Genomic DNA, 25,648 nt, shown 5'->3' with positions numbered 1-25,648 from the left:
GCCATTTGCTCCAGCGTCCTCCGGTCAGTTCAGCCAGCTCAGGGAGGTGAAAACCTCAGAGCCAGCCCTGCAGAGCAGCTTTGCATTAGGGTCTCCAAACCTACACCCCCAGATCACACTTATTTTACTAGGAAAGACACGTTTTCAGCTGCCTGGCTGGTGCTGAGCGGGGCAGGGCCAGCCCTTTAGCCAGGGGTTGAGCAGGAGTACGGGAGGCCTGGGGGGTCAGCCTCGGGTGGGTGAGGGGGACAGGGCTGGGGGGAGGCTGATCCTGGGGCCGGGGGGTGACCCTGGGCCGGGGGATCAGCCCTGGGGCAGAGGAGGGGGCCGGGGCTGGGGGTCCCAATCCTGGGGGGCTTGGGGGGGGGGTGTCAGCCCCGGGGTGGATGAGGGGGGCAAGGGCAGGAGGGCCCGATCCAGCCGGGGGAGGATGTATCCAAATCCTGCGTGAGCCCCCAGTCCCGAGTGGGGCGCCCCCCCACCCCCTGATCCCCACTCCTGGGAGACAGCCCCCTCCCGCCCCGGGTCCTCCACTATCCCATCTGCCCCCGCGGCGGCCGCGCTTGCCATGGCCTCGGCGCCCGCCTCTCCTCCCCCTGCCCATGATGCAGCGCGGCGGCGGCGGCCCGGGCGCAAGATGGCGGCGGAGCGGCAGAGCGCAGGCGGCGGCGGCCGCGGCGGGGCGGGAGGCGGCGGCGGCGGCGGAGGAGGAGGCGGCGGGGGCGCGGAGGAGAACAAGGAGAACGAGAGGCCGGTGGGGCCGCAGGCCGGTAGCCTCGGCGACAGCCTGGGCCTGGAGAGCATCCTGCACGGCGGCGGGGGAACGTGGCAGGCCCGGCCCCGTGGGCGGCGGGGGGGACGTGGCGGCCGCTGTGGGGAGCGCGGGGGCTTGCAGGCCCCGGGCGGGCGGGCATGGCCGACTCTGCTTCACCGCGGCAGAGGGCCGGGCGAGGCGGCGGAGACTCCCCTGCCCCTGTGCAGAGGGCGGCGGGTCCGCCCACGCCGCGGGGACCCGTGCCTCAGGTGGGAGCCGGGCTGTGAGCCCTGGGCTCGGGGCCCCGGAGGTGCCGGGCGATGCTGGCGCGAGCGTGTCGGTGCGACGGCCTGGGCTAACCCTCGCCATCCCTGGAGGTGAGGGTTTGACGTGGATGAAACTGGAGAGTCAGTTTTGCATCTCTGAGTTGTGGATTTATTCTTTACTTTGCAGCTTTTCCTTCTGAAACGCGTGACAGCTGTCGTCAGCCTTCAAAGCAGAACTCTGCGCTAGGCTGCATGCTCTAGATATGAGCAGGCTGTCAGTAATCTTCTGGCGGTAATATTAATGCTTGAAGCAGGCAGTAGTGGATCAAATAAATCTTAACAGGTACGCTGAGGTGGCAAACGGGCTCCTCCAGATTTAGCACTTCTAAAATCTGATGTGGCATGTAAAGCTTGTGGCATTTTTGTATGTGAAACTTTCATGTGAAACTAGTCCAGCTGCACACCTGTGATAGAGCTGAGTTTTATCTTCTGGGTAAGAGGAGAACCCAAGTGAAAGAAGGTTGCAGTTTTCCGTTTAGCATATGGCAGCTGTTGTAAAGTTAGTAACTATTGAGTAAGACATTATAATTGCTCTGGTAATGTTAAGAATACCTAAGTCAATGATAAAGTAAATAATATAGGGGATATGAATTCAGTAAGTAACTGCACAGGATAAAAGACAGTCTGAAAAAATACTTAAGGTAGACAGCAAGGATGAAGAGTGCTATGTTGAGACATTGCAGTTTGACTTGTATGTTCTACAAATGCAAACTAATTCAGTGCAATAACTGTTGATGCAGGTCTTTAATACTTAAACTAAACTGACATTTTTTTAGGTGTAATTCCGAGAAAACACTTCAATAGACATCCGCCATTCTAAACTTTAAAAGTCTGGTAGTTTCTTTTTCTCTAGCCATAGTAATAGTGTTTCTTTTGGTGGGGTCGTTGTATAGTCTGGTTTTGATTTTGTGGTTTGTTTTTTTTTAAGGCTTCTTGGTAAAGCTTAGAAGGGAAATTTTGGGATATAAATACAGCACAGAGGTTTCTTGTCTATGATGGAGATTTTCTTTTACAAAATAATCTGCCTTGTAAGCTGAATGGGTAACGTCAGCAAATTTATTAATACAGCATGATTTTATTTGGTAGTGTAACTAAGTGAATAAAGCAAGTACAGGATGCACAGAAATTGGCAAATATGCTAAAGAATGCAAAGACTGGATGGAAATCATGGAGTGATGCTATTGCAAGGCACAGGCCAGTGCATTCTCTCACAGAGTACTTGTTACAGTAATAATGCAGTAAGACTAGAAATGTGTTGAAAAATTGAGTAGAAAATAAGCCCCCTGAATACTTCCCAAAAGCTCTTTTTGTGAGGTTCTCTGTATTCAGAAAGCAGTTTGTTTGTGGAAGCTGTGTCAGGAAGGCAGCAGTGACTCTGCTCAGTATACTTCTGTCCTTTTCCTGAGAGATGGGACGTTTAAGGGCAGGAAAGCTTCTCTCTATTTCAGTTTTGCCAACAAAACTGTGTCACAAGTGTGACTGAGGAGGCGGTGTAGTGTAGCTAGGGCAGTCAGTTATATTAGCCTAGATGTGTCAGTTGGCATAGCTTATTATCCTGAAATGAGCTCTGGTAACAGCAAGACTCTTGTGGTTGCCTGTAAGAGGAGGTGCCTGTGGTATGTCTTAGTCCTGGCCTTGATGAAAGTCATAAAGCTCTGAAGTAAGCAGTGCAGTCATGAGGTCTTTTAGGACCATCACTTCTTTCAGCTGTGTGTTTTTAGGACGTTTTCGGGTGCCCCTCTGTTCAAAGTGCATTTGCTTAATAGAACCTATAGAGATTCCTTCTGTTACTTTGGGGTAGAACGAAGAACTGGTAACAGACTGTACTGTCAATCTGCCTTAACGCAAATCGCAGTCCTTCAGATTGTGAAGGAGTCTCAGCAGCAGCACGGTTTACGACACGGAGACTTCCAGAGGTACAGGTTAGTAAACAGTGTGGATGTCTTGGAGTTTCTAGTGTGACTCGGCTTACTTCATTTAACATGTAAACCTACTGTAGCAGGCAACAAAAATGATCTGCCAAGTAAATACCCCTTGACAGGTTGTTTCATGTGAAGCAATGTACACTTTTTTCATTAGATGTAATGTGCTGTGACTGTTCCATTTAGGAGGGTACAGACTGGCTCTTGTTTTTCTGTTGCCCTTTAAGAGCTCGTTTGTTAAAACCTCACTGATAATCACTATACTCTTCCAGAACTGAGTGTTCAATAAACACACATAAAGCGATTAGACAGTAAGGAGAACATAATTCTGATTTTTCAAGATCAGGAATTATTATGTGTCTTCTTACCTTTTTTGTATTTGTTAACCGCTGGTTTACAGGTAGTTTCTGAACTACCTCTTACCATATGTCATATATGGAGATCTTAGTTGTTAAAACGTCTGTCACAGCCTTTAGTCCTTTTTTTCTGGTTGGAGAGAGCAGTAAACAGAAACAAAGTTGTTCTTTGGCCAGACTGACTGTGGTCATCTTTTCTTTAGGGGTTATTGCTCCCGTAGGCTAAGGCGGCTCCGAAAAACTCTCAACTTCAAGATGGGAAACAGGCACAAGTTCACTGGGAAGAAGGTAACTGAGGAGATTCTCTCAGACAACAGGTACAGTCACTGGATGGAATCAAGCATTCAGTATACTGGTGAACAGTTTCTTTCATTTCAGTAATTTATTGTCATGGGGGTGTGGTGGAAAACTGTTCTTGTACAATATACTCAGAAATGCTTCTTTTCAGAGATGTGTGTTGTTGATATTAATAAAAGATGAAAGTTCAGGCTGCAGTACAGGGGGAAGAGGCACTGCTCAGGTCCCGCTTCATCGTGAACAAGTAGGAGAAGAGGGAGCAGCAACAGCCAGTTCCTTCTCTTCCCTCATAGCTGCTAAAATGGGTTCTTTTCGTAATCAGTAAATTACTTTGATATTAAAGAGGAGATTCTTGTTCAGATCTGCTGCAAGGTAGCCATGTGAATGCTGATAACGTAAATGATGTAGCCAGTAAGGTTGTGGTTGGAGACATAATCCCTTCCCTTTGAACAGAAATACTGGATTGCAAGTTTTACTTAGATTTTCAAAATCTGGCAGAATGCTTGTCAGAGTATGTGGAGAATAGCTGGGATCTTGGGCTCATTTCTCATCTTTTAGAAACACTTGAAATGTCTGCTGTCTCCTCTTTTCTTGTGGGGAAAAGAAAACACGATGCTGTCTTCACCTGTATTGTTAAGAAGCCAGATGCATTATAGCATTAGCTGGTGGGAAAACAGACATGTTTACCCATATTGAACCAGTTTGAAGAGCAACCTGAAATCATAACTCCCTTGTCTTTGCAATGTCTGTGGTGCTACAGAATGATACCAAATTATTTTCCTCAGTTGGGTAATTACATTTCTGTAGTGAGAAGTACAGTAGAAAACAGGTAGGAATAATGCGACTTTGTGTGCTTAGAATGTTAAGAAATAAAAGCATCTACCTCTTATTAACCAAGCTGAACTTGTGTTACCAAACTTTGCAGATCACATGGCAAAGAACTAGTAGTGATGTGGCCGTTCTTGTTTGAATGTAATTATTTTTTCATTAATTTTCTTCTGCCCTGTAGGTATTTGCTGTTGATTCTGATGGATGCAGAGAGAGCCTGGAGTTATGCCATGCAGCTGAAACAGGAAGCAAACACAGAGCCTCGCAAACGATTTCACTTGCTGTCTCGCCTGCGCAAAGCTGTGAAACATGCTGAGGAGCTGGAGCGACTGTGTGAAAGTAACCGAGTGGATGCCAAAACAAAGCTGGAAGCTCAGGTAACCACTGATAGTTTGATCTTGTTTTACAGCAAAAGCTGAACAAGAAACCTTTGGGTTTTGGGTGAAGAGATTATTCTCATCTAGCAATGGGTAGTCAAAATGGACCGATTCTTGAACTGGATAATGTCTCCTTTTGAGTAGCTTGGACTTGCTATTAATGCAGCTGCTGGAATTGCAGAAATAACTAGTGGCACTAGCCAAGATGAGGACCTGGTGTTTAGAAGTTGATTATGGGTATCAAATGGTTGTCCTTGCTTTGGAGAGCAGTACATTTAAGAAACTATGCTCATCTGTTTAGTTACCTATTTGTTAAACGCCCTAAAGTAGTGTCATGGATTAAGACCAGCCAACAGCTAGGCACCGCGCAGCCGCTTGCTCACTCCTCCCTGCTCCCAGTGGGATGGGGAAGAGAATCAGGAAAAAAAAAAGTAAAACTCATGGGTTGGGATGAGAACGGTTTAGTAACTAACATAAAATATAATAATGATAATAATAATAATAGTAATGAAAAGGAATATAACAGAAGGAGCAATAAACCCCAAGAAAACACAAGTGATGCACAATGCATCACCACCCGCTGACCGATGCCTGAGCAGTGATCCACCCCTCCCAGCCAACTCGCCCCAGTTTATATACTGAGCGTGACATTCTATGGTATAGAATATCCCTTTGGCTAGTTCGGGTCAGCTGTCCTGGCTGTGCTCCGTCCCAGCTTCTTGTGCACCTGCTCAGTCGGCAGAGCATGGCAAACTGAAAAATCCTTAACTTAGGATAAGTGCGACTTAGCAACAACTAAAACATCAGTGTGTTATCAACATTATTCTCACACTAAATCCAAAACACAGCACTGTACCAGCTACTAGGAAGAAAATTAACTCTATCCCAGCCAAAACCAGGACAAGTAGCTACCTAGAACACAAGACTCAAGGCTTCAGTTCCTGGAACAAAGATAACAACTGTGTTGTGACACCAGCCTCTTTGAACAAGGGGCTGCAGTCGTACTAGGTTAATTAAAACTGCCATTTTGTAGTTTATTGCTGGAAAAAAAAAGTTGTGTGACATCAGTGGACCATGTTGATTGCATAACAAGCAAGAAACATCTTTGCTTTCATCTCCTTAGAAATGTAGCAGTGTCAGTTAAGAGAAAAAAAGGTGGGTACCTAGTAACCCATAATCCAAGTCAGTTGTCTTTGGTGGGAAGACCAAATGAAAAGGCCAAGGCTTAATCACTTACTGTAGGCATCACAGCAGCCTTCATACTAAAGGTTGTACAAACTAGGCTGTCAATCACAGGGAAATTAACTTGCCCTTGTGCTGTCTGCAGGCATACATGGCTTACCTCACAGGAATGCTTCGTTTTGAACACCAGGAGTGGAAGGCAGCAATGGAGGCTTTCAACAAATGCAAGTGAGTTCTCCCACTTCACCAACTTCATTTAGTAAATAGTATTGGATCAGTCTAGTAAGTTTATGTACTGTATGTGCAGCAACTCTGTGAGTTGTTTAGTTAATTGTGCGCTTAACTGGGAGGTACTACTGAAGAAATGGCATCCTCCGGAGTAGGCACGCAAACTCTTCCCTTAAGATAGCATCTCACAAAACAACACTTACTGCAGTGTTAAATATTTATTCTTTGCTGTAGGACCATATATGAAAAACTGGCCAATGCTTTCACAGAAGAACAAGCTGTACTGTATAATCAGCGTGTGGAAGAGATCTCACCCAACATTCGCTACTGTGCCTATAATATTGGTAAGGAAAGGTGGGGTACCTAATGGCCAACAAAGAGCAAGACTTGTTCACAGGAAAAGAATATTGACTTGATAGTTAAATACTGGCCCAAGTGACATTGCAGTGAGTCAATAATATTTTGGGCAAATTCTGCACATGTTCAGGGTCAGTTTAGCAGTGGAGAAATACACTCATTTTGTGACAGTACATGTGGTTTTGTGTAAAAAGTCAAAATACCAGTTTGGAGTAGTTTGCTTATGAAATCAGAACGAAATTTCAAATTTATCCCCTTTGTCTCCAAATTGCCAGTATAAAATCTATTGATTAGCTTTTCTGTATTAAAATAATTTGTGAACTCAGATGGAAATGTGATCTTGATTTGTTAATTCTGTCAGGTGACCAGTCTGCTATGAATGAGTTGATGCAGATGAGACTGAGGTCTGGTGGCACTGAAGGTCTTCTTGCAGAAAAACTGGAGGTAACTTATTTGCGTGCTTCAAGGTGGAAGTGTTCATTATCACTCTGTTGAGCATAAATATTGCTGCAACACACCATTCAAGAGCCAAAACGTACCAGAAGAGAGAAAGCAGGCCTGGGCTTTATGGGAAACCTTTCCTAAAAAGTCCTTTGATTTCAAAATAGTCAAGTCTAATGTGAATTTGAAAGGTTCAATTTTGGATACCTTAAAGTTCAAGCTCGTGAGTTCAGTCTGTTCTCTACAGGCACTGATTACCCAAACTCGAGCAAAGCAGGCAGCCACGATGAGCGAGGTGGAGTGGAGAGGAAGAACTGTTCCGGTGAAGATAGACAAAGTGAGGATCTTCTTGCTGGGGCTGGCTGACAACGAAGCAGCGATTGCTCAGGTAACCCAGAAGCCATCTCCGGTACCAGTATTCTAACTGTCCTCTTTCCTTCAGTGTGCAAGATACTACGTGATAGCTGGACTAAAAGCTTTTGAATCATCTTTTTCTTAAACTTAGGGTCGGAAGGCTAAAAGTAAAAGTGGGAATATTGACTGTAAACCAAAGCTGAAGTGTCAGTTGGGGATAGCTCCCACAATCTACAAAGTGGTAGTCTGGGAGATCTGTTCTGAGTATTACTGCTCTTTTGAACACTGTGCTGCCTAGAAGTGCTGCCTTTCAGTGGCGGGGTGATAACCATTATTATTTGTAAGTCACTTGGAAATGAAGGTTACAATTTTAAGAGAACTGGTTTTGAATTACTGTTGAATTTCTTTAAGTATCTTGCTCAAATGCTCCAGCTTCAGAGCAAGCACAAGAAAAAAAGATATGTATCAATCACGTGTTTTTCAGCAGCAAAAAGCGATTTGCCAAATGACGCAGGTGCTGTGAGATTTACAGCATTCTCTTCTTGACTTGGGCAAATCCTCAAAAGCAGGAAGAGGATTACTAAATGTCAGGATGTAAATCAATTTGAAATGTAACAGTTCTGAAACACTTGCAGTGGCACATGCATGTCTTTAGTAATGCAGTTTTCCATGTTGGGCTTTTTCCTTGGAAATAGTGCCCAGATGGTGTATTCTGCTTCCCAGTGGCTGCATACAGCACCCTTGCTGTTTGACAAGGCAGTGAAAGGATCTTTGGTAACAATCGTTGCCACTAATGATGGGCTTTTTGCAGCGTCAAAACCCATTTATCATCAGGAGAATAATGATGATAAATAGAAATTTAAATGATAAAATGAAAACCCTACAAAGGTATAAGGCAAGAGCAGGAGGTACTGTTAAGAAGGTAGTGTGAGTAGGATAAACAGGATGTGGCTGGGTAGGAAACTTTAGTGTTAACCAGTCTTGTCCTAATGTTACGAATTATATGTTGCTGAATTTACTTTTTGCGGAGGTAGTAAATTAGTATGGCCAGCAGGTGGAAGTGCAGCTTAGAGTTCAGTGTTCCCTCATTTAATTTCCATCCTGCCAGGCTAGCAGTTGGACCTTTTCAGTTTAGTTGCCCTCTTTGTTCCATAAAGCTGTGGCAAAACAGCGATCTGAATTTGTTTTTGTCTTGCTTTGTGTTCCTTGGAAGCTCTGACTAAACAGAGGAGTTTTGTGGTACCACATCACAACTAGTAATGGTGAGAGCCGAGCGCGCAGCAGCAGTATTTACATTCCCAGAAGGCTAAAACTTGGCCTTTTGAAAGCAGTTCTGCAGTTGCTGTGTCAGCTGTGATGGGCAGTCCGGCTTCAGCTAAACGCACTATGGTTCCTGGGATCTTTGGCACCTTTCTGCTAGTCTTCACTAAGTTGAAACCCTAACGTAACAGCAGTGCTCTTCAAGGTTTGACTGGAAGCAAACACAAATGTGTGTTTTGTGTAAAAATGGAGATTCTCGATGCAATTACACCTTCAGTATCTTACTGGTAACAGGAGAAGCGGAACAAATAAGCCAAACTGAAATATGAATCCAAGTTTAAAATTACTTGTGTCAGCCTTTTTGTAGACTTGAATGCATGACTTCAAGGGCTCATTGGCTAGCCAGGTAGAAGGGAGAAGGTTAAAGGGCAGAGCGATGGAAGTGTGCTCCTATCTGGTATTGCCTCAAGGATTCTGTGGTCATCTCTGGTAACTAGGACTGTAGCAAAAATGGGTGGTAATAACTTCTAGGGATGATACACAGTGTTTTAGAACAAAGAAAAAATTAGAAGTGAGCACTCCTAAACTTTCAGAAGTGGGTTCAGTGGGCTTAGTAACCTTGATCTCTTTAAGATGAACCTGTGCTGTTTTATCAGGACACTTGAATCACCAGCTGTAGCACTTGCATCTCAGTTTTATGATATGATATCTCCCAAATCAGAACATGTGTGTATTTATGCATAGAATCAGCTTAACCTTAGGAGGTTTTGCTTCAAAAGGAAAGCCCTTGTTTCATTGCACGGCCCAGCCCTTTCCCTGTTTGTGCTTGACTGATGATCTAGCTATGTCTGTTTTCATTTTTGTGCATACAGTGAAATTGCTGTGCTCCTCTGGGTGAGGTTGAGAATGCTGTCAAACTTGTCTCTGGTTATTCTCAGTAGTTAGTCCCACCTTAAAAATTCTTGCAGCAAATCTTAAAAAAAAAAAACCAACCAACCAACAAAAAACTCCAAACAAAAAACAAAACCAAACCCCCAAAACCACCTTCATCTCAGGTCAAGATACCTGAGGCTTTGTGAGGGACTAAAAATAACATTCCTTAATGGGTTTGCAAACCTGAGAAGCGGAGAGGCAGAGACTGTAGAGCTCTACAGAAGATAAACAAGTGAGCATGTTTTTAGATAGTTTTTTATTCATTTGGACAATTGCAAATTTATTGCAGCAAAGTTCATCTTATGCTATTACATGACATGGAGGTGATATAACACAGTGCTGATACACTTTAATCTCTCCTTTCATTGCTAAGGTTGAGGTTTGTTTCTGGGCAGTTTTCTCTTACTGAATCAGTAAGAGTCTTATGATCCCCATCTGGTTACCTTCTCAGTCACCTGAAATGGAAGCTAAGTTTGCTTTTGGGTGCATTGTTTAATTGGGTACATGATATGCCAGTCCATTAGGCAGAGATCAGGCTTCAACTTGTTTTATAAAATTTGTTTTCAAATTCTGGTTTTGGGGCAGAAGGCCAAAAGCTGCTTAGTTTTTTGACAAAACTTGTGGTGACAGCAGAAAAGCACTCAGTCATTCCTCCTACTAAAATACAGGGTTACTTTAAAAAAATGCTTCAAACAAGCAAATTATTGCCACTGTGAGCTTTACTAGAGTGGGAGTGTGGAAAAGATAATCATCTACATGTTCTTACCACATGAGAAAAGTTAAATCAGCATAACAAGAGCAGTCTGCATTGGTAGTTTGCCAGTTCAGTAATGCTCAGCTCTTCTTCCGTTGCTGGGCCTTTCCCACAGTGCAGTCCAACCTCAGCTGTTCTCAGAGCAATATGGGTGCCATCCTGGAAGGGAAGGCAGTTGCTGGGAAGGTAGCTGTTGCAGGGATGAGGCGGTCAGAGCTGTGTGTGCTAGGCCTTTGGTGCTGGTAATTTCTCAGCACTGACCACGTTTCCCGCAATTTCTGGCAGTTTGCCCTGTAGAACATACTGGGGACAGGTACAGATTGGAGTTGTAGCTACCCATGGATCTTAAAGCCATAATTTGGGAGAAACTTTGTTTAATGTCCTCAGTTAATTCTTGTATCATGGGATGCAAAATACAAAAATTTCTAATAGATATCTGTCTTAACTTTCCTTTTCTCTTAGGCAGAAAATGAGGAGACAAAGGAACGCTTGTTTGAATCTTTACTCAGTGAGTGTAGAGATGCCATTCAGGCTGTTCGGGAAGATCTGAAACCAGACCAGGTAAGCAGCAAACATCAGTGTTCCTACTTTCAACAACATAGCGTTTCTTTGGTACTGATTTGTTATTGTTAAACTTGCTTAACAGTAAAAGTGGCTGGGATTTCTTTAATAAAAAGCTGCAAAAGAGTCTGTCACCTTTGATTTTATTCTCTTCAGAACTGGAGGGAGTGAATAGCGATGTAGAAGCCCTTGTTCTTTTCTCTGGAAGTTTGTTAAAACTTCCATGGTTTACCCAAACCTTGAGTTGTTTCTGATGTTTTCTTCCCTTGGCTGCCAGTTCTAAGTAAATAATACAGTGTTTTGTCCCCAATTTATGCAGAAGCAGCGAGAACACTCTCTGGAAAATGATTCTGGGAAGGTGTCCAACATCCAGTACTTACACAGGTAATAGGCAAACATTGCTGCCTGTACTAATGTGAAGAAGTCATGCTCTTATGTCAAGATTTTATTTTTGGTTTTTATGGAGTTTTTGTTCTGGGCCTTGGATCTCAAAGGATGACTGTATGGATAAGGATCTGATTCATGCAGCTTTGAAAACATTTTACTTAAGACTCACATGTTGACCTTTCAAATGTTTTTTCCCCTACTAGTATCAGCTTAGACTGGGGCAAGGAGTTTTTTCAGAACAAAGAGTAATGTCTGAGTAGTTCTGGCAGTCTGCTAATAGTATTTTATCTTTTATCTTTTTAGTTATTTGACTTATATCAAGCTGTCAACAGCCATCAAGCGCAATGAGAGCATGGCAAAGTCTCTGCAGAAGGCACTGCTGCAGCAGCAGCGGTCAGAAGAGGATGGTAAGCGTGCACCACGGCCTCAGGACCTGATCCGTCTTTATGATATCATTTTGCAGGTAAGGCTGGGAAGACAAATGTAATTCTTCATACCAACTGGAGAACTTTGGTACAAAAAGTTATTGTAGAAAATACAGCAGTGCAAGTGAACTGCCCATGAAGTCTGAAGAGCAACTGAGTACCCACAGTTACCTTGTTGAAGATGTTCAACATCTACATGAAACACAAAAACACGCTTCTAGCTGTGAACAGAAAGTGCTGCTAGAATGGGTGCCCTTGGTTGTACGCTCTAATGCAGTTTTAAGATAGCTTTTCTGACTCTTTTATGCAGCACCCTGATAGCTGCCTTAGTTTCTGCTGGCCAGAGAAAGCAGCTAAAAATACTTAAAAGGCACTTGTTCTTCATAAGCAGCTTCTCAATTTCTCACATGAATTTTCTATTAACTCTGGGAGCCTGTTGCTGAAGCTGTTGTGAATGTGAAAGGGAAATGCCTTATGAAAGAATTACTTCATGTGAAATCTGAGGAGTCTTTGTCCTAATTCCTATTTGTGTCAGGAAATCTGTCCTGAGGGCGAACTTGCACAAGTTTCAATGAGTGTCCTTCACAAGGTTAGCATACTGATAATTAGAAAACTGGAAACTATTTCCATGGGAGTGTACTGTTGACTTGTTAAAAAGGGCAGCTTTCTCTTACTCCAGCAGATTCCAGAGGAAAACAACGCCTGCATTTGTTACTCTTGCTCTCTTTTGCACAGAACCTTGTGGAACTGACACAGCTTCCTGGCCTAGAAGAGGACAAGAACTTCCAAAAAGAGATTGGATTGAAGACACTCGTGTACAAAGCTTACAGGTGACTGAGAAACAGCCAGGTTTTCTTTAGCAGGCATTACATCTTCAAAGCTTATTATTCCAAAGCTCTCTGTGCTGTACAGGACTTTGATGCGGTTTCTTCTGCTCTTTTGTGAAATGAAGACTGGATGCTAAAGGGAAACTGGCCAGTGCTACTTAATAATATCTCCTGTTATCAGTCATTTGAGTTGGCAAAAGGTATGGATAACAAACATGTCAAGGATCCACTCTTTACTGTTGCAGGTGTTTCTTCATTGCCCAGTCCTATGTCCTGGTAAAGAAATGGAGTGAAGCTCTTGTTTTATATGAAAGAGTGCTGAAATATGCCCATGAAGTTCAGTCAGGAGCTGGAGCTTATATGAACAGCTTGAAGGTAGGAACCCAATCCTGTGTGTAGAAGAGAGCTGAAGTTTATGAAAAAGCTCTGTCCTGGTATTTATTGTCAATTAGGTGCCAGGCCATTGCAATTCAAGACTGGTCTTTGGGGAGAAGAGTAATACAAGTGTGACTTCTTGACACATTATAGTAGTGACTTTCTAGTGATGTGGAAATGCTTCAACTGGCCACTTGCTTTGGGGGAGAGGCAGACTTGCTGTAACAACTCCATAACAATTTACCACATTTTCTCACATGTGCATTTTCTGTTATACAACTTCTGTACTGCCTGAAGGGCTGTACTGTAGCTTTTCCCCTTCTGGGTAGTCTTATCAGTGCTAGGACTTAATTTCTTAGTTCTTACTTTGTCAGGTTTTACCTTTGCCCTAACTCTTAAACTGGCACGTTTCAGGCTCTCAAATGATTTTCTTTAATGACCTAGGAGCTGCCTGATGTTCAGGATCTGATCACTCAAGTCAATGCAGAGAAATACTCCTTGCAAGCAGCAGCTATATTAGGTGAGTTGCACAATTATGCTAGAGCTCTAACGTCTCTTGAATAGTGCCCCTGCAGCTATTTCATTCCTTTTATTTAATTTCTGAAGTTCCAAGTGTTTTTCCACTTCACTCTGATCTATGTAGGCTCTGGAAAATGTTTCCTCCGCCCCCAGTTCTAGCTGCTTCTAGCTGTGTGTAGTGTAGCTAGGCAACCAATGAGTAGACATTGGGCATCTTGCTCCCTGCCCAGAGATGTGAAAACGCTTCATGAGGGCGTGTACCTGTTTTGGTAACCTGCACAGAACACTCTGTTTACTGTTTTAATTTTTTTACTGCAAACAAGTTGGCCTTACTCATCCCAGTTTTGCCTAGCTGGGAGAACTACTGAGAAAGGGGAGAGCAGTGATGAGTGAGAGCTCTTCGTCAGTGTCAGCCAGGTTAGCGGAACTTTGGGGGAGTGGATGAACTTTGTGATTTCTTTGGCTGCTGTTTTTGCTGTGCCTGCTGCTGGAAACCCAAGATAAGTAATGGATTGCCTTGTCTTTTATTGCCTTAATCTTGTTTTAACAGACCCCACTGGGATCTTCTCATCATCTGCTGCTTTGTGCTTAACTCAAAATCTGTGCTTCTTTCAGGAGTTTCTCGTGACAATGTGAAGGAGAAGCTTTCCATCACTGGAGAGCTGTGTTGGCTGTAGATGAGTGTGTGTGATCCTCTTAGTCTAGAAAGCAAGTTGATTCTACTGAAAATATTGTCTTGTGTATCCCAGAAAGCAAGGCTCATAGCTACGCTTGGAGGACAGCTGACTCCTGAGACAGTCTTACTTTACGCCAAGATCTAGCCTGTTATTCTTACCGCTTTTTCTTCAATTTTGCAGATGCAAATGATACTCATGAGACTGAGTCTCCATCTCAGGTCAAGGATGGCAAGGTAAGAGCTGAGAGCTCAGGCAAATTCCAGTAGTGTTCTTAATGAACTTTACTTTTAACTTGTTACCTGAGTGTCTCTTGCAACTCAAGAAATGTCATGCTGATTGGAGTTTCATCATGACTAGTATATTTAAGAGATTTTATTAGGCTTGTTTTCATTCTGCAAGTCTGGAAGGTGGCTGACAGAGTGGGGTTCCTTGGGTAGGAGCTAGGCAGCTGCTTGCAGCTTCTAGTATGGCATCTTTTTTATTTTTTTTAATTTAGCTTTCTCCCTGCAAATGGGAAGGTTTTCCAGAGATCCTGCAGCGATGCTTTGACAGGGGTTCAAATAATTTTCAGGGGCCCAAGATGTCACATAAGGGAACTTCAGCTTCTGTTGTCTCAGTTGCTGCTTAATCAATCCTCTTTGCTTGTTTGACACTTGTCAGCTTTGACTCGACATGTGTTTAGTTTGTGTTTCTGCATTGGTCTTTTTCAGCCACTCTCGGAACGGTTTGAGACTTTCTGTCTGGATCCTTCTCTTGTCAGCAAGCAAGTCAGCCTTGTGCACTTCCCTCCAGGCTTCCAGCCCATTCCATGCAAACCCTTGTTCTTTGACCTGGCTCTTAATCATGTTGCTTTCCCACCTCTGGAGGACAAGGTGGAGCAGAAGGCCAAAAGTGGCCTCACAGGATATATAAAGGGCATCTTTGGATTCAAAAGTTAACCAGGACCCCGTGAGGAACAGAGGTTTTATTCTGTATTGAAGGAAAAGCTCCAAGAGGTTCTAGGACGCAAATATCAGCACCTGAAACCAACAGAGGGAAGTTTTACCATCTTCTTCCCTATGTTCTGTGTATATGTCTGTGCACTTATATTATCTCCCAGTGTATTGAAGACAAACAATCTATTCAGAAACATATGTACACTATAAATAGCTGAAAATAACCTGGAGCACAGAGAAATTCCTTTCTGCTTGGAGAAGTTGGAGCTTCCTTTGTGACCAGTGGCCTGTTCAGGGCCAGTACACATCTACTTACCATGGACCAGGGCATAGGCATAATTTGATTCCTCCCTCCGCCCTATTATTTGACACTATAATTTGGTATTTGGGTCTAGAAATCTGGGTGTGATGGGGAAATGGAGGCAAAAGTAGATGCAGAACTAAACCAGCGAGGTGAGGCTGCCTACATCAAGGCTATGAAACAGTAGCCAAGGGGGCTAACTTCTCCTTCCCTTTTGACTCCCAGAAGTGTCTGTATTTTTTAAAAATGTAACATTCAGAAATTACAAAATAGAGCCTCTTTCCTTATTGATAAGGATGGCAAATACCTTACCAAATGCTAATGGTTACCCCAGTTGTGGTAGAGTATAACCTGAATTTGTACTCTGGGCCAATATGATCCTTTATTGAGACACATCTTGTTAAATACCTAAATACAGTATAGAACCTATTCCTACAAGGCGCTTCCTGGGAAACTAGCTTCATGGGTGGCTTTAGAAATATCTACTTGCTCTTCATGGGAAGTTGGGTGTCTCAATGTTTGTTTTGTCTCTGATCTAAACCTTGCCTGAAAACAAGATGATCTTTTTCTGGAGTTCATCTGTTGCTTTTTTCCTCATCCTTGGTCAGTAGATACACCTGAAATGAGGAATAAGCAACAGAAGACCAGTAGGTTCTTGAGTGATAGATCTCTGTCATGCCAGACAGCTTTTTTTTTTATAAAGCGCCCAGGTGCTGTGGTGATAGGCACTTTCAAAATGCGGGTAACTTCATAATTGTGATCATTTAAACAGGGGGGAAAAAAAAAAAAACAACACAGTACATGGGGCAGAACTGTTCCTAAATAAAGTATTTGGAAGTTTCCACCAGCAATGTTTGGGTTTTCACTAAGTCTGTAGCTGGAAGTTGAAACAGCAGTTTGTTCTAGCTGCCTTAACTCTTCTGCACTGGTTGTCTTGACTTTGCATTGTTTCTCCATTTTTAGGCACTGGAGTTAGTAGGGGTGGAAACAGAAGAACTGTTTTAAATGATCAAGTTGTTGTCATGGGAATTTTCCATGCAAGGTGTGCATGTCAGATGAATGCGGGGAATTAACAATTCCCATTATTTTAATATGAATGTTTGCTGCTTTGTTCCAAGTCGATCTGATTTGTGAGTTCTCAAAGTACAAAGCAACCTTCAAGAGGACTCTGTGCTCAGAAAGGGGTAAGAGAAGGAGGAGGAACTTCTTGTTTGTGTTTAATTTTTGCAACATGGAAACAAAATGGGAATTTCTTGTATTCTAGCTAATTCCATTTGCCTCTGGATGCCAGGGGGATTTTATAAGAGAAGGGGAGAGTGTAGAGCTGAAAGAAATGTGGAAGACTATTTATTCGTTCGATGACAATTTCTAGAAAACATGGTCTTGAATGGCAGATTTCTCTTCCCCATAAAGCCTGTTTCCTTTTAGACAAGGAAAGGTCATGCAATAACCGGCACAAGCATCAGCTGGTTGATCTGCTTCATGGTACCTCTTTCTGTGTACGTTAATCTGAGCTTCTCTCTCCTTTTCAGCTTTTATATCAAATCACTTTGAGAACTGTTCTACTGTTTGGTTTGCAAACCAAACTCCTTTCTGCTTTCCTACCACAAATCTATGTGGTGCCTGGATTGATTCCAGTGAAACTTGTACTGCGGCCACTTTCTAATTGGTTACTGTTACAAAAAGCTAAGAGCGATTGGCCTCTTCATGTCAAACACCTTTTGACAGATAACTGATTAGTTGAACGCAGATAAGAAATCTGAAAACAATAAAGTTTTATTCCTGACCTCTGAGGTGTGTAGTTTATGTTGAACATTGAGAACACCAAGCACTCTGCCTCTGAAGCATTCAGAGGATCAAGGTCACGCCGTCACCTGGGGCTACTTAACCCCTGGAGAATGGCCACTTTGTTCTGGAGGAGGATCTTCTGCCTGAAGGCTCAGATAACAACATGCACCACTCTCCGAGGTAACTTGGCTTATTTGTTTTGATGTAATGCTAACGGAAAGTGAGTAGAGTGGGGTTTGTAAGCAAGTGTTGTGACTTAAATAATGTGGAAGGCACCAATGAGGCACTAGGAAAAAACCTAAAAACGTAAAAAAAAAAAAGAAAAAAAAAGTACTGTTATTCAAGTCACCCATATGATGAAAACCAGACTTGCAAAGTTCATTCAGGCTTTTAGCCCAGCACTGGAGATTGGAATGGCAAAGGTGAGGCTTAGATGGCAGCAGTTGTAAGGGAACAGCGCGGGCAAGTGAAGTGTCTGATGTGACATATGGAAGAACCCATTCCCTTGGAACTGCCAAGTGTTAGTTGTGCCTGAAACAGCTGGAGCAAGATGCAGAGTGCTGGTTTGTGGTGCTTGGAAACCTGCTTCCTTATTGCTCTGTTCTTTCATTAGGCTGTACTGTTTGCTTTAAAGTGTTTGCTCTCTTTCCATGAATTAATTGGCAAGTAGGCTGCACGATTGCCCTCAAACAGGAAGCTCCAGCAGAATGGTCAAGATTATTACTTTCAATGAACTTTTCCTATGCAGTATCTTTGGGCTTAGCGCTGGAATTTTAATTACAGGCTGAGCTAGCCATGCCTGGTACCATTGCATCAGTTAAAATAGGAATGAGATGTACATCGTGGCCCTCAGCCCCACCATCAGTGATACACCTGTGTCTTGGGTGATGATCACTTCTGGTCATGCACTCTGAGGGGTCCAGTGACAATGGATAGGTCTTGAGGGACTTATGGGCTATATGAGAAATGATTAGCATGAGACAAACTGGGCAGTTTAAGGAGAGAAATGAGAGGTGATGTGGGACAGTAATAGTCTGGCCTGGGAGCTCCTAAGTAACAGTCTCTGCCTCCTTGAAAACAGGGGAATTGGGGGTATTTTAAACTGAAGGTGTTGTGTTACCAGAGAAAATCATTGCTGTCTAATCCAAGCTGCTTCAGATGGACAGCATCCCAGGTGAGCACTGGCAGCAAGTTCTCTAGGGCCTCTGTGGCTGCCTTATATTGATGAGCTGGTTGCAGGTTCAGCTGGCAGCCTGTATTGGGTGCACCTGGCAGTGAAAGGCTACAGTCCCTGGAATTTCAGTGTTGGAAGTCTTTGTCCAACTACAGTGGCAGTGAGTAGAACTAGTTCTTGGAAGAAGATGCATTTGCTGAGAGATGTGGGTGCTCCCACATAGCTCTTGTCAACTGCCCTGTTAGAGCTGCAAGCACAAATACCCCATGGTCTTGAGCTGGGAATGTAAATTGGGAGTTTGCTCACTTAAAGGAGTGATTTGATGTGATCTTGATTGTATACGGCTGCTCTTTTTCTTCAGGGTGGGATTGCTATTTTCAAGCATAAGAACAGCTGGAGGTAGGTTTGTCGGCTAAAGAAGAGCCCTTTCTGATCCAGGTGGGAGGAATGCATGGTGGGTGCCCCCACTGTGTAATAGGAAGCTCCAAGAGGAAGGATGTAATGCAGCAGAAAGCAGACAATGATCCTGAGAGCTGCTCGGTAGAGGTGGGCTAGCAGCACCCCGTGTGCTCTGAGCTTTCCTGGGGCTGAGGCAGGAGCAGCAGCAGCTCTCGGTGGCTGCTTTGCCTTCTCCTCCCTCCCCTGCTCTGAACTGAGGAAGTGTTGGGCAGCGCTGCGGGCTGCAGCTGCCCGTCCAGCCCAGCTCAGAAACCTGGGTCACTGCTCAAGTCCCTCTTCTTCCCGGGACCTGCTCCGGCCACCCCTCTGGCCCTGGCACTCAGAGGATTTGGTGTGGAGCGACTCGGTGCTCCGGGAGCTGATCACGCAGTGGTTTGGAGGGACACACCTACAGCAAAGGTTCGTGCCGGGCTTTCGCTTCTTGGGCTCACCCAAACTGCGCCAAGGGTGAACAGGTTTGTGAAATGCAGCCGCTCCCTGACCCTCTCCCTTTGGGTGAGGTCTCCTTGGCCTGAGTGTGCTGCTTTGTGTCTGTGGAGGAGAGGCTTGGTCCTTTGCTAGCCTGCTACAAAGTCACCTGAACTGCCGGTCGGGTAACTGCTGCTGTTGCTGCAAAAATCCCATCTCTTGTGGAAGTGGGTCACGGTGGGATTTGGGTGGGGACAGAGCCGGTGCGTCCTTGCTCCCGAGCATCCAGCCTGAATACCTGGAGCGTCCTCACTCTTCGTTTTTGTTTGCATTGGGGATTTGCTTTTTGCAGCAGGGTGTGAATTAGTGCCTTGCTCTGTGCTGAGCACTGGATTACAGTGTTTGGGTTAGAGCTAAGCCCAAGTGCAAATTCCTGTGTGCGAGGGAGGTGGTTGTGTCCATCCCCCCCCCGCCAACCGTGTCCCCAGCCCTTCTCTGGGCTGCTGCAAGTAACCTGGGGTGAAAACCTTCCCACCTCTGGCCTAAAAAGCGCTAATGTCTCAGAGGAGGAGGTTTAAAACCACTTTCAAAGGGCGTAGTTTGCATGTCTGTTGTGCGCACGTGGCCTTGGGCGCAGCTTTCATGTTCTCTAGTGCCATCGAATTCAAATTTGGACCCAGGTCCTAGTGTGTACTTAGCATTTTTAGGCACTGCTGTACTATGATCTTTGGCAAACTCCTCCACAGCTGGGCACCTGTAGTGTTGGAGTTATTAAAGTTAAAATTCTTGCTCTGGAAATAATCATCTTGTCCTTCCCTTGCTGGGCTGTGGGACGGTGGTGTCTGTGCACAGAACAGACACGGCGGTTTGCCCGAGGCTCGCACGCTGTACATGAGGATTAGTGACTCTCATCCACAGCCCGTGGTCAGTCCGGGGAGCGATGCTGTGGCTGTGGTGCCCGAATGACTAAAGAGCAGCATCAAAGCCTCTGAATTACCTTCAGTGCTTGCCTTTTTCCACAGAAGCGGGAGAACATCTAATTTTCTCAGAGCATCAAATTAAGTCAGGGAAGGCGAAGTCTGGCTGCACAGAATTAGTTGTGGCAGACAGATTCATCCCGCTCTGGTCCCTGCCTGTGACACAGAAACATTCACCGCCAAATCATGCAAGAGCAGCTCAAAAATGGAGCTTTGCAGGAGATTCACATCCGATTGAAAAGCACTCAGGGCTTCTGGGCTTGCAGGCTGTGGTTGGGAGGTGTGAGCCACCTTGGCTCAGCAATGCTCCAGGCTGCTGCACCCTCCGTCCCCAAAGACAGGCTGGGGTCCAGCGCTGCCCTCCCACCTGAGAGGTGGTTTGCAGGGGCTGTCACTGCTCTGGCCCCTGCTCCCTGCCTTGGTGGCCCAGGAGGGATTTGTCTCCTCTCCTTGCTAGCCCTGCACCACGAGCGGAGCCTTTCCGTGGGCTTGGTTTGGTTTGGAGGGAGACTGAAAGCATGATCCTTCCTAGCTGGTGTGTGAGCATCTCCTTCCTAATGCCCTTCAGGTCTTGCCAAATGGGGTGCTCCAGCCTGGACCCCTCTTTTCTGAATGCCTGCTCTTTCAGTCACCTCTTTGTATTGAGGCCAGAAGTTTTTTCTCCCAAGCAGGTACACCTTTGAGCGTTCCAGGTATACATGTTTCAGCTGGCCGCCACCTGCAATACAACATCCTGCAGGTATTTTTGCACATTACAGGGCCTTTGCGTTGCAGTTGAGTGTGGAGGCACAGAGGAGAGCAAACCTGTCCTCACATTTAACTTTCCATCACCCCAAAGTGGGCCGATTGCCTCGTGCTTTAGCCCAGGGTTTGTAGGGGACTCTCTTCTCCAGGGCGCTGCCATTTGAGAAAAGCAGCTTTTCTGGGAGACACGAAAGAAACCTACCCCAAAAGCTCTGCTGTCCTACCCTGATTTCATGGGGTGTTTCTCCAGCTGTGCTGTGTGTGTGAAGGTTGCCTTTCCATGCAGGTGTTTAATTACCTCTTATTGCCTGGTTAATGATCTAGGACACATCTTGTTCAGATCCAATCACTGTGTTTGGGGAGCAGCTCCCTTTAGCAGTCACTGGATAATAAAGCCAAATTTGCAGGCTGCATCTTCTAAGTTATAAACAAGTTTTCCAGACAAAGTGTCTTGAGAATTTGCTATTAGCGAATTTCTTTAGTGCTATTACAGCCTTGCTAATCCTCTGGGGAGAGGAAAATCAGGCTAACGCATAGCTGCTGTAGGGAATTGCCGTGATGTCCTGCTCATTAGCCCTAGGGCTTAAACTCAGAAGAAGCTGTGGGATGCTGTGATGAGCCTGGAGAGGCGATGGGGTGGGAAGCAGGCAGGGCCTTTTGATGTCTGAAGGGTCTAGGGATGAGTAGTCCATAAAAGCCTTGGGACGGAGCTGTTAACGAGATGGTGTGGTGCAGAGGTCCTCTGTATTTAGAGAGATAGGACTTCCCATTCGTGCTGGGGGAGCTGTGCTGGATTCGGCCTCCTCTGGTCTTCTGGGGAAAGGTCCCTGTGGCTGAGCCGGCTCTGAAGCCAAAGCCCACTTTCCTCCGCTGACTCTGGCAGGGCACTGAGCCCAGCCCCGTCCCAGGAAGCTTTTTAATGGGTCTTAATCAGACCTGCAGGGAGAAGGGGTGGGGGCCTTTGCACTTCTCCTCTGCTTACCGATTGGTAAAGATAAAGCAAAGCAAAAGAAGTTTTGAGGACTGAGTAATTTTAGACTTAAGAAAATCAAATATCCTATTTTCCCAGTGGGGTAGCAATTTTTTAAAATAGGTGGGCTATTCTGAGGCTCTGGAGTTTCACTTTGGCTTGTATGAAAACTGCTCCACAAGTAGGAAAAAAGGCTGGGATAAAACTGATATGAAAAGGTGCTGTCCTTGGCATCTGTGAGGCAAAGGAGGCTGACCTGTGCATGCACGGTGGGAACAGGCTCTGATACCTCCCAAGGGGGTGAGCGACCAGGGGCCTGCGGCTCCTGACTCCCTAGGGTGCTCTTCATGCTCTGCTGTTCTCCATGGCTTTGGAGACTCTTAGGAGGGTTTCCTTCTTGCTGAGGACAGCCCGAGTCTTATAGCCTCTATCTCCAGTTGCAAAGACCATGTATCCTTTGCAACAAGTCTTGGTCTGGGCTGGCTGTAGCTGCTGGTCCTGTTGCCAGACAAGCAGCATCTCTGCATAGAAAAGCATGTCAGCCTCATGCATCTCTGAAACCATTAGAAATAATCAGATGCTGAGTGCAGGCAGGAGCAGCTGTGGCTTACCTCCTGCTTCTTCATGGGAATGAAGATAAGAGGTGAGATGACAGAGTAGGGAGCTTTTCTCCAGCTGCTGGGCGCTGCCTGTCTGACCACACGGCCGTGAAGCTCTTCCTTTGTCCTTGGGGACGTGGTGGTGGGTGCTGCTGGGCAGGGTGGTTGGTGAGATGGGCCTTTGGTTTTATTTGGTGTAAATACGAGTGACCATTAGCAGGGGCTTTACAGGGCTGAGGAGATGCATGAACTGCTCTTCCATAGGTGGTGTTTTATGAACAAATCAAGGCTGTTTCCAGGTGTATTGAAGACTAAACCCTCCTGCATCTGTGCTCACTGATGGTGCCTACTTTTCTCCTCCCACCTCCCAACTGTTCAATTTGTTGTAAAGGTCCTTCCATTGCTCTGCCACAGGCACCTACCACTTCTACAGGGTCATTTAAGACCTTAATGGTGGAGTTTTCCCTGCAGTGTCTGGCCAGCAGCAGCTCTTGGTGGTGTGTCGTGGGAGGCTTGTGCAGTGTAAGGGCTCTGCTCGTTGCTTTGATTTTAGCACATCGCTTGCCAGGAGAATGATTTCAAGAATGAAGAAGTTCAAAAGCAAGGAGGCTAAGTGGGAGGAAAACTCATCCAGAGTACTAGGTGTGCAGAGGGTGGTCAGGAGGGGAGAGGAGAGGTGCAGAGGAGGCAAGTACATTGTCATCCAGAAAGGCAAATGGTCTTATCAGGTAATAGTAAATCATTTATGGGTCATATTAAGCCATCATCTCCTCTGTAAAAACTTGAGAGGCCTGTCTGATAATGAAGACAAGCCATCCTTTAAACTCCTCTGCCAATTTCTTATGAAAGATTATTCCAGGATTGTTCCTGCAATCTTCCTTCCCTGAAATGTTACCTGTTCACCAAGGTCCTCTACACAGCTGTGCCTGCTATCTGTCCCTGCAGGCAACCTCTACTCATCTGTGTGAGCAGCAAGAAGCATCTGGTTATGTGACTGCTCTGTAAAACCAGGCATCTGCATCCTGGCACAGCTCCAGGCTACTGAGATGAATCCCCAGATCCTCTTCTGGAAAGCAAATAAAATTATTATGATGTGACTTCCCATATGATCTCCTGTTGTGCCTGGAGCCCTGCCAGAGCAGCCAGCCTCAGGTCTATAACCCCAGGAGATAAGTCTCAGCCCCCAAAGTGAGCTGTAGCCTAGCTGGGGACTTGCCTGGGCAAGATGCAACCTGCTCTTGGACTGGCTTTGTCTGTAGATCAATGGCAGTGTTTCAAGGCTGGTCGACCTGGAATGAAAGGAAGGCTGCCCACTCCTGGCCTGTCCTCCCCACGGATGATCTCGCCCGGGCAAGGCAGCTCTGCCCGCTGTGGCAGCAGGAGCTTAGTCCCTGTTGCAGTGCAGAGCGATCTGGTTAGAAATATAGCTGGAGTGGGGGAATGGCCGGGAGGTGGGAGGCCCCGGTAATGCTGTTTTGGATGGTCATCTTGGCCACCTGTGCTTGGGCTTCCAGCTGCAGAGGAGCAAGTATGCTGTGGGGCAGTCCTGCCCAGGGTTTTGGGGCTCAGGTCCAAGTGCTGGGCACAGCTGTATGGGTGGCTGTGGTGGAGAACTGGTTGAACTGGTTTCCTTGCCTGTTGCTTCTTGCAGGGCCTGGGTTAACCATCAAACTCTGCCCTGGCACAGCTGGGGCTGGTCTGAACAAAACCCGCTGAGGATCTGGAATTGACCTGGGCTGAAGCAAGCAGTGCTGGTTGCAAGTGTTCCCCTGAGGATTCTTGCAGCGACATCCCCTTCACCTGCGCAGGTCGTGGTGGTTATCGCAGCATGGGAGAGGCTGGGCCGGCAGCAGGCAGAGAGAGCATCCCTCCCTTCGCAGCATGCATTGGACTGCAGCAGAAACTTGCTCTGGGCTGGATGTGGTGGCAGGGGTGGTGGGCTGGCAAGACCTGCCGTCTTTGGCTCTACCTCCAACTTTCCCCTCCAACTCTTGTTTCCTGAGGCTGGGATGGTGACAGACCCCTTGGGGCTTTGCTGAAGGCTGGGTGAGTCCTGCTCCTCAGGCAGGTGAGCAGGCAGCAAAGAGCTGCCCACTTGCATGGGCTCTGTGTGGGATGAGCACGCTGGCTCTGCCTCTTCTCCTCCCACCATGTCTGCCTGAGCAAGGATGAGGCAGGTCCCTCTGCTGCAGTGAGGCAGGCTGGATGTTTGGTATCGCTCCTGGACCAGGGCTCAAAACCGGGCAGGATCTGGCCCAGTGCCCTAGCTTGTGTCTCGCACTGTCTGCGAGCGGACAGGTTCTCCTCTGCCAAGCACGCTGCCTCTTCTCGCATCAGCCCTGAGATCAGCCCCGTGTTTATCTGTCCCGTCTGCGTATGGCACGGAGGTTGCCACTGCCTGCCAGAGCGTGTGTCTGTGTGTGCACAGGGGCAAGATCAAAGAGTATCAGCTTTTGAAATGCTCTGTCTTTCCGAGGGATCCTTGCCAGGTGGGGACTTGGCCAGGGGAAGGATCACACCTCCGTCTTGTTAAACAGAGGAGAGGAAGGTGCTGTTTTAAAGCTTTGCAAGGGAGAAGCTCCAGCCCTCAGCTCCAGGCTGTGGGTGATGGATAGCTTGGGAAGCAGGTTGTCCAGGGCGGGGGGTGTGTTGGTATGTGCCTGGTTTGCTTTTTGTGTTAATTTTTAGAACTTCTTCCACGTGTGAGCACGCTGTCTTCCAGGGGATTACAGGCAGTCAATCTTGTTCAATTTAGTTTCCTTTGAATTCACAGAGGATTGATCTTCTCCTGGCTTGTGCAAACAGCCCTGCAGAGAAGGGGTTGTCCTGTGTGACCGTGGGCTCCTGCATGCTCCTGTTTTGCGTGGGTACAAACGGAGGTCTACTTGGCCTCGGATGCTCTTAACTCTTGTCCTTGGCAAGGTTTCAGCATGCTTTAAGCCTTTGAATGCAAATGCAGCAGGGTCTGGTCCTGTGGTCTACAGCTGATGTGCTGCACTGGTTTCTCCTCCCTGGGGCCCTCCAGCAGCTCCGTTCAAAGAGCATCATTGCTGTCATTGGTCAACTGGATGTTAATGGCAAAGGGGTGATATCTCAGCAACTGCTTTCCATCCTGTCTCTAGACCTCCACACAGCAAAGACAGGCCCTGCAGC

General features: G+C 46.0%; 1 protein-coding gene across 1 annotated transcript; it reads left to right on the top strand.

Annotated features, from left to right (window-relative positions):
• The first annotated feature begins 622 nt into the window (after nt 1-622).
• SRP68 (signal recognition particle 68) lies at nt 623-17,162 on the top strand. Its single transcript, XM_052807793.1, has 16 exons — nt 623-800; nt 2,936-3,002; nt 3,562-3,675; nt 4,665-4,860; nt 6,188-6,270; nt 6,505-6,614; nt 6,989-7,071; nt 7,316-7,456; nt 10,832-10,930; nt 11,250-11,314; nt 11,621-11,780; nt 12,478-12,572; nt 12,815-12,944; nt 13,389-13,464; nt 14,321-14,373; nt 14,851-17,162. The coding sequence occupies exons 1-16, from the start codon at nt 638-640 to the stop codon at nt 15,076-15,078; spliced, it is 1,863 nt and encodes a 620-aa protein (XP_052663753.1). The 5' UTR covers nt 623-637; the 3' UTR covers nt 15,079-17,162.
• The last annotated feature ends 8,486 nt before the right edge of the window (nt 17,163-25,648 follow it).

The sequence above is a fragment of the Harpia harpyja genome, chromosome 14 (genome assembly GCF_026419915.1).
Source record: "Harpia harpyja isolate bHarHar1 chromosome 14, bHarHar1 primary haplotype, whole genome shotgun sequence".
Classification (NCBI taxonomy): domain Eukaryota; kingdom Metazoa; phylum Chordata; class Aves; order Accipitriformes; family Accipitridae; genus Harpia; species Harpia harpyja.
The sequence above is the reverse complement of the archived record's forward strand: the minus strand, read 5'-3'. Positions and strand labels throughout refer to the sequence as shown.

What these genes read in the sequence shown, in the direction of transcription:
- SRP68 (XM_052807793.1), top strand. Translation starts at nt 638, where the DNA reads ATGGCGGCGGAGCGGCAGAGCGCAGGCGGCGGCGGCCGCGGCGGGGCG. An exon ending in GGAGACTTCCAGAGGTACAG is followed by an intron (nt 3,003 to 3,561) that starts GTTAGTAAACAG and finishes TCTTTTCTTTAG; the next exon opens with GGGTTATTGCTCCCGTAGGC. An exon ending in GCAAGCAGCAGCTATATTAG is followed by an intron (nt 13,465 to 14,320) that starts GTGAGTTGCACA and finishes TCAATTTTGCAG; the next exon opens with ATGCAAATGATACTCATGAG.